The following is a 12,191-nucleotide window of genomic DNA, read 5'->3' as shown; positions in this document are numbered from 1 at the left end:
AAAATATCTAAGGAGATGAGAGCTGAGAACTAGAAGTTGGTGACTGAAAGATTCTACTCGACCTTCTGCCACAGTCCAAGGAGTCAATACTCTAAAGAGATGAAGGATGAAAACCAGACCGAGAAAGCCTAAGAGTGAGAGGCGGTAGTAAAATTAGTTCTTTTAATTTGGTTGTCAGTGACCCACGGAGGGACAGAACTTGACAATGATCAGAATCATGAGACCTTCTAAGAAAGGAGAATATAAGCCTAATTGAGGAAGGGAGATGAAAGAGGCAAGAAGGACAGGGGCTGATCAGCAGTTTTGACCAGAGAGGACGGCATGGGGGCCCATGTGTGGAAAGAGACAGGATGGGCCAGAGACTGGTAATGCATGGTGGGGCCCTGGGTATGACGTCATGGGCTGTTATCCCTTAATTTTGAATATGAGGTCAATCTTTTCCCTTAATTTAATAGTTAAAATGTAGTGCAGCAAGCAGCTCCACACTCCACGCTTGCACCTCCGGCCTTCTGACCACTCCCTCACCCCAGAGCAAACCCCTCCTCGATGGCTGTCTTCCCTGAGGCCAGGTCCCACCCGCCTTGTTTCTCTAAGCAGTGTCTCAGTCAGTGATCCTGCGGGGCCTGCAATACAAGTGGCTTCCAAAAAATACAGTAAATAACCCGATTCTACTCTGTCACCCATCTTCTACTTCTTCCCAAAAGATGAAGATATATTAGTTGAATTACTTTCCATAATTCAATTTCAAGTACAAGGCTCTTAATAGTGCTGTGCACATTTATTTCCATCTTCTATTCACAAGGTGCTTGTTCCAGAGTGGCAAACCCAACACTATTCCCTTCCTCACCAAACTCAATATCTTGGCCACTCCTTGGAGCCACTAATAAGACTGGGCTTTTGTTTTCTTTTTTGCCCACTTGTTCTTTAAATACAAGTAGCTCCCGTAATATCTAGAATGCAAAGTTTGTATATGTATGTTTGAAATAATCTGCATTAAAAGCAGGAGCTTGGGCAGCCCGGGTGGCTTGGGCAGCCCGGGTGGCTCAGTGGCTTAGCGCTGCCTTCAGCCCAGGGTGTGACCCTGGAGACACAGACCCAGGATCGAGTCCCACATGGGGCTCCCTGCGAGGAGCCTGCTTCTCCCTCTGCCTGTGTCTCTGCCTCTCTTTCTCTCTGTGTCTCTCATGAATAAATAAATAAAGTCTTAAAAAAAATAAAAAAAAGCAGGGGCTTAACCTATTTCATCTTCAGGGGTGCAAAGATGTCAGAGTTATATTTATATTATTATGAGATTATTATAAATTATATTCATATTATGAGTATGACTTTATAATATCCTGGCAGACATTGTTTTTTAGGAGTGCATGCTAGAACTTCTCAATGCAAAGCAAGAAAAGGGATAGTTCTAATTTAATGGCAATATATATCTTCTGGCGCTTACAGAGACTCCCAACTTTTCAATGAAAAATCTAATTGAATCGAAAATGAAATGAAACGAGCTCTCCTTAAGCGTTTCTGGCTGGACGAAGACATTCACCATCCAGCTTCCTCACTCCCATGGATGCACAGGCAAGTCACACGCACATGCATGCACACGATTTGCTCCTTAGAGCAACATTCGACTACTCCAAGTATCCCGAGCACGCAGGCTCTGACAATAGAGCCCTTCTTTTCATGACCCCGCGCTTCCTTTGACTGGAGTACGAATTCTCCGATTTTCTCGGGTACGACTCTAGCCCTCTTTGTCACGGGGCCAACGTCTCTAATTCACACCTTTTCTTTGGAGCCAATACTGCAAGGGTTACACACACGCAGAGGTGGGGGGCGCGGCCGGCCCCTCCCGCCGCCTCACCTGCGCAGCTCCCGCGGCCTCACCTGCGGGCTCCCAGGGCCTCACCTGCGCGGCTCCCGGGACCTCACCTGCGCAGCTCCCGCGGCCTCACCTGCGGGCTCCCAGGGCCTCACCTGCGCGGCTCCCGGGACCTCACCTGCGCAGCTCCCGCGGCCTCATCTGCGCGGCTCCCAGGGCCTCACCTGCGGGCTCCCAGGGCCTCACCTGCGCGGCTCCCGCGGCCTCACCTGCGCGGCTCCCGCGGCCTACCTGGAAGGCCCAGGATGGTGAAGTAGGGCCGGCACTCGGTGAACCCTGAGCTCTGCCTCACGCAGCTCCGCCAGAGCCCCTCGTACTGGAACACGGCGGTAACGGGGTTGTCGTACAGGTCCTGGGTGCTCCACATGTCCATCCCGGTGGCGGCGATGCAGCCCGCCAGGCCCAGGAGGGACAGGAGGAAGCCCACCACTTGGCACGTGGTGGTGGACATGGCCTTGGCCTGCGCGCCTCCGGCCGCGGGCTCGGGGAGCAGCGGCGCCTTCCTCCCGGCGGCGTGTGGGTGGCTGCCCCGATCAGATGGTTTCCCTCAGCCCCGGGTGTTTGCTCACACTGTTTTCCTTAGATAGTTCAGTTTCACTCTTGGTTCAAGGGCATTATTTTTTCATTTGTTAGGGTAGTGGCCCCAAGAGGCACTTGTCCTGCCCAGCTGCGCAGGCTGCGCCGGCTTGAGAGCACAGGGACCTGAATGCACACCCTTCCCAAAGGCCACCACCACGAGTCCCGTACCTCCGACAACCCCCGCAAGCTCTTCCTTTAGGCTCTGCTCATCCCAGGAAACCCCTTGGGCTGACCTCACTTACAGACCCCAGGGGTCTGCGTCTTAACCCAGACCATCCCATTTTTATCCTCACAACTCATACACTCACTATTTTTCATGTACATCTTTCCATTTTGCTCTTACAGAAATGGGTAGAGTAGGTATTAGTATCCCACACCCATATATTTTGAGGCAAATGAGGGAGGAATCGATTAAGGAACTTGTCCAAGTGCTATGAACCACAGATGCAATAGAGTCAGCGAAGGTGGAGCTCCAGTCCCTGCTTCTCTAAGGTCCGGTGCTCCTTCCCTATTTCCCTGTGGAGTGGGAGAGGCAGGCAATGTGTTCTCACTTTTGAGAACAGGAAGTCAAATCCTAGAGATTTGCTTTTGTTTTACAGTATTGGAGATAGGATGAGAAGAAGGGAGATATCCTGATGACCTCCACCTCACCCTTTCACTCATGCCATGAGAACCACATGGAGACTACATGGCAGACGCAGAAGGTTCTGGAAAGGCCAGAGAAGGGATCAGGGCTGGCTGAGCCTAAGCCCCTAATCTGGTTGCTGAGCATCCCGGGATCTGCTCCTGACACCATCACTAACACACTGGGTGCTGGGTGATTTTGAGCAAACTGTTCGGCCCCTGCAGGTCACAGTTTCTTCATCTGTAACATTTGCAGACTAAAGTAGAATACTTCAGGGCCCTTTTGGATCTCACACACTGTCTTCCACATTTCGCAGAAAAGTTTTCACTATAATTGGTCAAAATATCAGGAATTATGTAATGACAAAAAAGAGAAACTTGGCCAGAAATTAGCCATTGCATTTTGCCTAACCTGTTCAATTTTGTTAGAGAATTGGTTGACCTGCCACTTCCTGGAGGTCATGTGTATCTGGCCTTTGAATTCAGAACCATCTTTTTTTTTTTAAGTAGGCTCCATGCCCAGTGTGGAGCCCACAGTAGAGCTTGAACTCCCAACTCTGAGGTTGAGATTGAACTGAAATCAAGAGTTGGACACCTAACAGCCTGAGCCACTCAGGTGCCCCCAGAGCCATTTTAATTATAGTTTCCCCACCTCTAGATTTCCAGGCCTGGAAACACACCCAACATACAACTTTCTAACCCACACAGGTTCTCCAGGAAACAAGCTTTTGCATCTGGACATTTCAATGTTATCTTGAGTGCACCCGGCCACTGCTCCTATTCCTTTTTTCCCAGCAAACACAGAAAGCAAATATGGAAGGTCTCCCCCTAGTTTGAATGGAGGCCACACTCCCCTCAAGTGCTTATCTTGCTTTGGGTTCTGTGATCACTGCAGAGAGTGAATCATGAGCCAGAAAACTAAAAAAAAAAAAGTAAGCAAGAGTTCTATCACTTATGATGCAACAGCGTTGGTGTCTGTTTTCCCTGAACTGAGTTACAAGGCCAACCCCAAAGGGTGAAGAAGAAGCAACTAGAAAAAGTACCTCTGGTCTCTGCTGCTGGATGGGGATTGATTTATGAGACTGGAAAATATTGGAATAGTTCAAGAGTGATTCATTGTTTCATTTTGCTTTTGCTTCAACTAAGACACATGATTTTTATTTATAAAGAGTTTGGTTTCCAGTTGTTCATTTTATGACATTTGTCTAATACCCACCTTGTACCTTGACTATGATACTATGGATTGAAAATGGAAAAAAGAAAAGAAATAGGTTATTACAAGTTATCTATTCTCACTCATGGCAGTTTCCCTCTCCTTTCCCTATGCAAATGTTTTTATGCAAAATTTCAAGACCAGGGAAAAATATTCAGGCAATAATGAATTAGCTTCCTTTTTTGTTGGAAATGGTGCCAGTGACTATTTTTTGGAAGAAGGTAACGTTAATTTTAAAGGATAAACTAAAGCTACTTCTCCCTAGTAGAATGCTAAATGAATAAAGGGAAAATGTGAGTCCACATATTTTTTTAAAAAATGTAAGTCTATGTACTTTTTTTTTTATTTTTAAGTTTGTTTTAGATTTTATTTATTTTTTTTTTATGAGAGACACAGAAAGAGAGGCAGAGACACAGGCAGAGGGAGAAGCAGGCTCCATGCAGGGAGCCTGATGTGGGACTCCCAGCAATCCTGGGGCTCTGGGATCATGCTGTGAGCTGAAGGCAGATGCTCAACTACTGAGCCACCCAGGCGTTCCTATGTATTTTTTAAATGTGAAATACATATTGGTAGGTTTTAAAACATCTGGAAGATGGAATTTGTCACTTCTTGGGTGGGTTTTCTGTGTCATAAAATGAACGGACCACTGCTTTAAGTTTACTGCCAAAGAGTGAATGGGTGTTCACAGAGGAAAATCCAACTTCCTTGTTCATGCAAGAGGCTTTGTTAAAATACATTACATGTATCTCTAATAATAATAACAATTCATGGCCTGATTCTCATAATATATAATAATAATTCATGGTTAGATTCTATTTAACAATAATGGGGTTGGTATAACTTTGCTTAAAAATCTTTAAAATGAAGCAAAATCTCTTGCTGATTTCTTCAGGGAAATCATACCCTTATTCAGGTTTAAATATGGTCTGGTAGTGCCATTCAGGTTATAAATGTTCAGTGGTTTATATTATTTTATGATATTGGAGAAAAATTTCTCCCATCTTTTCCTTATATCTTCTTAGGAATATTAATATGCATAATGTCTTCTATGGTAATTAGACAAAAATGGTGGTCAAATAGCAATATAAAATATCATAGCTAGAAATACAAGAGGAGTAAAATGAGTATTTTAGCAAGACAAATCATTGATACATCTGTTAATTTTTTCTTTTAAAATATTACCACACTGTATATCCCTAATTTCTGATTTCACTTTTGGGTGCTCATAATAGGAAATTTGGAATTAGAGAAAATTTTAACAAATCACTTATAATTTTAAATCCTGAACAAAATATTTGACATATTTCCTTTTCATCTTTTCTCCGTATCTATATTTTGACATGATTAAGAAATTATATAACTTGATCTTTTGCTCTTTTTACCTAATTGCATATATAGACAATTAAAGCTTCTTGTAAACATCATTTAATATGTTTACTATTAAAAATTTAATTTGATATGAGCAAATTAGTATTTTAATACTAGCAGATTAATATTCCATTAGATAGAGATGCTATTATTCAGCTAAACAGCACCTATTTTTTTTTAAATTTAGTGTTTTTATTTTTTTTAAATTTATTTATTTATGATAGTCAGACAGAGAGAGAGAGAGGCAGAGACATAGGCAGAGGGAGAAGCAGGCTCCATGCACCGGGAGCCCGACATGGGATTCGATCCCAGGTCTCCAGGATTTCGCCCTGGGCCAAAGGCAGGTGCTAAACCGCTGCGCCACCCAGGGATCCCAACAGCACCTATTCTTATACAGTTGGATTACACCTTCCCCCAGTTTGTGTGTGTGTGTGTGTGTCTAAAAAACAATGTTATGATGAACATTTTTGCATAACTATTTGCTGGCACTTCTGATTAGTTAAAATAGATTCCGAAGAGTAGAATTAAGATGTCAAAGGGTGTGAAGTTTAAAAAAAATCTTTTTTACATAGAATCAGATTTTTTTCTATGAATTTTATTCCAACGGCAGTATTTGAGAGATCTTGTCTCACTGCATGCTCATCTAATTTGTGAATTTGGTAAGTTATACATGATCATTTCTTTTAATTTGCATCATTTTGATTACTGAGTTTGAAGCTTTGTTTTAAAAACAAATATTTATGATGATCTATTTTTTCCCTTTTCCTACATTGTCAGTTTGTGCTTCTATTTACTGTAATTTTAGCACTTTGCCTATTGATTTATTGAATAGATTATTTGTTTAAGATCTTAATATACTGTTATAATTACTAAAGAGATCTTCTCTCATCGATTATTGGCTTTTAAAATTTTTTCATGGTTTTACATATTCCATTTATTGCTTCATAGTACCTGGTGCATAATACATACTTAATAAATACTTGAATGATGTAGTCATTCAAAAAGCAAATGAGTTTGCTTTTGAGTTTCTTTCATCATTTCTGTGCTTAGGAATTTATTTTCTATTTAAGGGAAGAAAACATTATTAGAATCATTTTAGAATTTTAGAAGATTTAAAAGTATTTTGTGTATTTTTACATTACCTAATCTGGAACCTATTTTGGTATACATGTTGATTGCTACTATAATTCTTTTTTCTCTTGAAAAATCTAATCAATAATTTCTGCAGTTTCTGCAATTTCTTACTGAATAAACTTTCCTTTCCCCATTGCTTTGTAAATCCTCCTCTACCTACATGAAACTCACGTATATGTACTTCTAATTTTAGATTTTGTTCCATTGACCAGTCTGTCCATCTTTGGGCCAAAGTGCACTTTTAATTACTACACCTTTAGAATGTGGTTAAGTATCTGGTAGAGTTAGCTCACTATTTTTATTTTATTCTGAAAAAAACTATGAAAGGTTAATTTCATCTGCTTCTTCTTACAGATTAATGACTTTGTCAAGTTCCCAAAGGAAAACTCTTGCTGATATTTTGATTAGAATTCTTGGTATGCAGCTTAGGCTCTGGGGAAAGTCTGCCTGAGTTTGAATCTTCCCCTTGCCACTTACTATTAAAATGTCATCAGGCAAATTCTTTAATCTTTCTGTGCTTCAGTTTCTTCATCTATAAAATGGAGATACTATTACTACTTACTTCATAGGGTTGTTGTGACAATTACAGTATGCATAGGTAATTTATGTAAACGTATATAATTATGTAATTTAGGCAATTAATATATGCTAATTTATTAAACAAATACCTAGCACACAGTAAGGTCTCAATAAATTTTATTAATAATAATAAAATAATATTTATTATTATACATTAATTAGGGACAAATCCACATCTTCATAAATTCATATCTTTATAATATTATTATCTAGGAACCTTAATTAAGACTTAACTTTTCCTTAGTAAAGCTTGTTTTTCATTTTGATTCTTGCAAAATATTTAAAATTATCATTCCTAAGTGTTTAACGCATGTCGTTGTACTATATCACCCCCTCTTCCAGCTCATATCACACAAAACTAAGTTATTTTATTTCTATTAATACACTATGCTCTCTCATGCTACTGTGTCTTTTCCAGATGATATTCTCTCTTTCTGGAAAACCCTTCACCCTTTTACTTCCTTGAGTAACTCATATGCTTCCCTAGTAACTTGGCCTCACTGGCATTTCCTTTAGAAAGCCTTCTTTTCCTCATGTCTATACCCCATACCATACAAGACACTTACTATACTTTCTTGCACTGATTCTTAACGGGGTCTGATTTTGCCCTCCAGGGACAGGGCACAATATCTGGAGATGTTTGGTTATCACAACTGGGTAGAGGGTGCTGCTACTCCTGTCTAGTGGGTAGAGACTAGGGATGCTGCTAATTATCCTATAATGCACAGAACAGAAAAAAGAATTATATGGTCCAGAATGTAAATAATGCTGAGGCTGAGAACACTTGCATTACAATGGCCTGTTTACTCTTTGTCTCCTTCTAGATTTGTGATACCTATGTTCCTTAGGTGTAGACAGCCTGGGACATAATAGGTGTTCAACAAATATTTGTTGTATAATTAAGGATTCCTTCTAATGCCACAATTTCTGTGTTATTTATTTTCCTATTATTTCTGTGTGTGGGAAAGGATCAAAGCCCCTTGCTTTTTCTTCCTTACCCTGCCAAGACGGGCACTTGTCCAAATCTGGCCAGCCCAGACAAGTTGGCTGTCAGTTATGGGCCTAGTGAAATGATTTTACCTAGGAAGGTGACTGCCAGTCCTATGCCTAGAGTTCCTCTGGAAGGTTTGGTTGTGCCTGACTTCTTCCCTCTGAGCCTGAGAGTCGTTTGGGAAGTGTATAGCTTCTCAATGGAAATTTTAGAATTCTGTACTTTCATTTCAATGACAATGGAAGGGAAATTAAGACAAGTACATTCCGGATCCTCAGGCTGGCCTTTTATGGTTCTCGTTTGTGTTTTTGTTAATGATCTTGTTTATACCAGAGGACAGTGAAGTAATCTCAACTCCTACATGAAGACAGGGTTCATTCTTCCTCAAACCGAAGTTACAATCAGGGCAATTTCTCTCTACTTTGTGGTGCTGATACTCTAAGCTAGGGCACCTGTGCCTTGTGGTCAACACCACATTAGCTTCACCAGCAGCATTGCACTGTCCTGTCTTTCCACATACTTGATTGCAACAATCAGTGGTGGTAAATGTATGGCAGAGAATTTCCCTTCTGAGTTCCAGAAATAATTGGGTTGATAACCTTAGAGCCACATTTCAATACAACTTAACCCTAAATGAGCAAGACTACTGCAAAGAGCTATCAAGCCACGGACACCTTATTACCACAGGAAAGAGGAGGCTGGTGTGAGACGTAAGTACCTCGAACTTATTAACACCATTTTATAAAACAAACCTATGCAAATAAAGAATCTGCATTAATAATATTGAAGTCAAAACACTGAAACGGAAAATGCAAAGTTGGATTTGAGGTTATATCTTTGTCTGTTAAACTCCCAATGCACATGAACACTATCCCCAACACCAACCTAATTTTGAAATTTAGATTAGTTTTTCAGTGTTACTTACATTACATTTGCAAATGTGCTTTTTGTACTTGTATAAAACTTATATGCATTAAGAATTTAAATCTACTGTTATACTTGAATAAATTCAAGTAACATTAAAATAAGTATAAGTTAAGTGAACATTGAAGGTCTGTAAGATTTTTTTTTTCCTTTAAAAGGGATTCCTACAAAACTCTTTAAAAAAAATAGTTCTCTAAACTAGTGACAGGATTTACACATGCGTGTGCACACACACACACACAACACTTGAAGGTTCTGAGAGAAGGTCTAAGGGGCCGTTTCAGTCTGGCCCAATGTTAACTCTGTAAGCTTGGGCAAGTTGCTGGGCCCCTCTCAGGCTCCATCTGTAAAATAAATATGGGGTGTGTTGACAGATGTTTGTTAATCCAGGATAGCTGCCCAAGGAGAAGTCTGTGTGGGGTTGGGGCACCAGGCTTAGCCAGGAGGTGAGGCTAGGAAGGTCCCTCCACGATGGCGATTTTTGCTTTGGGTGGGGAGAGATTTCTGTTTGGAGCTGGAGAGTCTCAGGGCTCCACGTTAGGACAACCAGCTGGGGTATCCATGAAGGCAGAGCAGGGTCTGAGCCCTGACTCCATCTGTATATGACTTTGGGGGAAGTTACTCCTTGTTTCTAAAAGGGTGTTAATAATAACTCCAAGCCTACAGGGCGGTTTGCAGAGGTTACATAAAGTGTTGCAAGCCAAGTGTTTGCTCAAGTCCTAGTCCATGATCCGCCATTGTTAGCCTCCCTTTGTGGAGCAGCACAAACTCCTCAGCAGCCACATGGGTGCTCTGTGCGGCAAGAGGTCAGCTCCAGGCTGATTTCCTCCACCAACGCCTCTAGCTCTGCATTGACCCAGGTCCTACTCTCTGGAGAGATCTTGAGTTTTTGTATTTGAGGTGGAGGAGAATACCAAGGACACTGGTTAGATCAGAGCCAAGGCTGGGTCAGCAGGATACCCGGATGTGGGAGTGGCTCATCTTTGCTCCAGTAGCGGAGGGAGACCCCACTGAATCCGCAGCTGGTCACTCACTGATCTGATTCATGTCCTATTGTTTATACCCAGTCCTGACCTCTCTAACAATGGCAATCAATGCCCTCCATTATCGTGCCTACACAAACCCTCTCCTTCAGCAAAGGTCATTCTTTGATTTTGCCCCAAGTAAGACCCAAGTGGTAGCACCCTTCTGCCCTTGCTTGTGCTGCTGCCCTTTTCAAACCCTACCTGCCTTTTGAGGGTTACTTGTGGTTTTTCCTCCTCACTGGAACCTTTCCTGAGCAGTTCCGTCCTCATCTCATCTCCATAGCACTGGCCGTCTGGCCTCACTTGGTACCTTGTCATACCCAGACTGGGGTGCACTTTCATATTTTTGAGGGTACTAGCCCCAATAATCCTGAGAGTGCAGTGAGCTCTCCATCAGTAGGTGTGGAGTGTATTAAAGAATGATTCACTCTGTGACTTAAATCTTTGTCACCTTCTGTGTGTGTCTGAATCTTAACCCTACAGTCAGATGGCAAAGTTCCTGGAGGGGAGAGCCCCACTTTTTTATTTCCTGTGCTCCCTACAATGCCTATCTTGGATCAGTGTCCTTCTCAAGATTTTGATGTATATTTATGGAAGGAATGAAGAACTAAAAAATAAAAAATGACAAGTTTATTCATTGTCTTACTCTGTTACATGGGTGAAAGACACTTTTAACATCTACTCCTTTTTTTAAAAAAAAAAAAAAAACACTTTTAATACCTACTCTTGAAACCTGAATTTTTTTTCAAGTTAAAATGACAATCACACAATCCTTGTGTGGTTAATACCAGTCTGGGGCAGTGGGCATCACAGTCCACACACCTTGCCTGTGGGGCAGATATCACTTGCTACAAAAGGCCTCTGTGCAGAGAGCACCCTGAATCTGATTCCATGTGGCCAATATTTTCTGGAGTTCAGGAGCGTAGAGCCACAGAGAAGGGGCCCATCTGGCGCACCCCAAAGAAACACAGCAGTTGTTTTTCTGCATGCCTTTCCTCTGCCCCTTCCTGTTGCAGCTGCCACATGCTTAGGCTTCCCTGGAAGTCCGGCCCAGGCACAAGAGGTCCTGGGATGAAACTGTTTATGAGATTCACAGACTCCATTTCAGGGAGGGGGAATAAAGTTGGGTCTAAAGTTGGGTCCCTGAGTCCTGTTCCTGTGTGTGACTGGATCTCAATGACATTGCTCACACAGGAGTTGTTTAAATGATGTGCCCCTTGGGAGAAATTGGGCACCATCACTAGGGAAACGGGAGCCCTGACAGCTCAGAAAGCTCCTCTCCCTAAGGCTCCTGCATTCCTGTTCTGACTCTGGTGGTGGGAGCTGGGGCTTCTCATTCCCCAGCAGCCCCTCTCTGGTGCCCCAGGCAGCGGCCTCCATCTCCCTGCCAGCCCGCTGCACCCGGCCCTTACCTGGCAGCCCCAGCAGGGTGAAGTAGCCCCGGCACTCGGTGAAGCCAGAGCTCTCGCGGACACAGGAGCGCCACAGGCCTTGGTAGTTGAACACAGCTGTCACCGGGTTGTTGTACAAGTCCTGGGTGCTCCACTGGTCCATGCAGGTGGCGGCAATGATGCCTGCAATCCCGATCAGTGAAACTATGAACCCCAAGCCCTGGCAGGCAGTGACAGCCATGGTGGGGTGCAGTGTTGACACAGAGCACCACACAACAGAGGGATAGCCCAGTTTTGAGCGTGCAGAGTGTAGCGATAGAGTTTTCTCTGAGAGGTTGGTGCACACGTCACAAATGGGCCGTGTATTGGAGGAGGGGACTCAACGGTGCCACCTGAGCATGTCCTCCTCCTTTATCTGCCCAAGTGAGATAATTTCCACAACATGGTACCAAGAGCCATTTGTTTTCTACCATATGTACACTCTACTCACTGT

General features: G+C 42.7%; 1 protein-coding gene across 2 annotated transcripts in view; it reads right to left on the bottom strand.

Annotated features, from left to right (window-relative positions):
* The window catches only part of CLDN18 (claudin 18), a 28,949-nt gene extending 16,980 nt beyond the window's left edge, over positions 1 to 11,969 (bottom strand). The window contains exon 1 of one of the 2 annotated variants that reach the window (XM_041734629.1): positions 11,720 to 11,969. In XM_041734629.1, coding sequence (XP_041590563.1) covers positions 11,720 to 11,939 — 220 coding nt within the window. In that variant the 5' untranslated portion in view covers positions 11,940 to 11,969. Of the gene's footprint in view, positions 1 to 2,101; positions 2,437 to 11,719 lie in introns of those variants that run through there. The other variant, XM_041734628.1, reaches the window with a different exon arrangement.
* Between the last annotated feature and the right edge of the window lie 222 nt (positions 11,970 to 12,191).

This window comes from Vulpes lagopus, chromosome 19 (genome assembly GCF_018345385.1).
Source record: "Vulpes lagopus strain Blue_001 chromosome 19, ASM1834538v1, whole genome shotgun sequence".
Classification (NCBI taxonomy): Eukaryota; Metazoa; Chordata; class Mammalia; order Carnivora; family Canidae; genus Vulpes; species Vulpes lagopus.
Note: the sequence above shows the minus strand (reverse complement) of the source record. Positions and strands in the feature narration are given on the sequence as shown.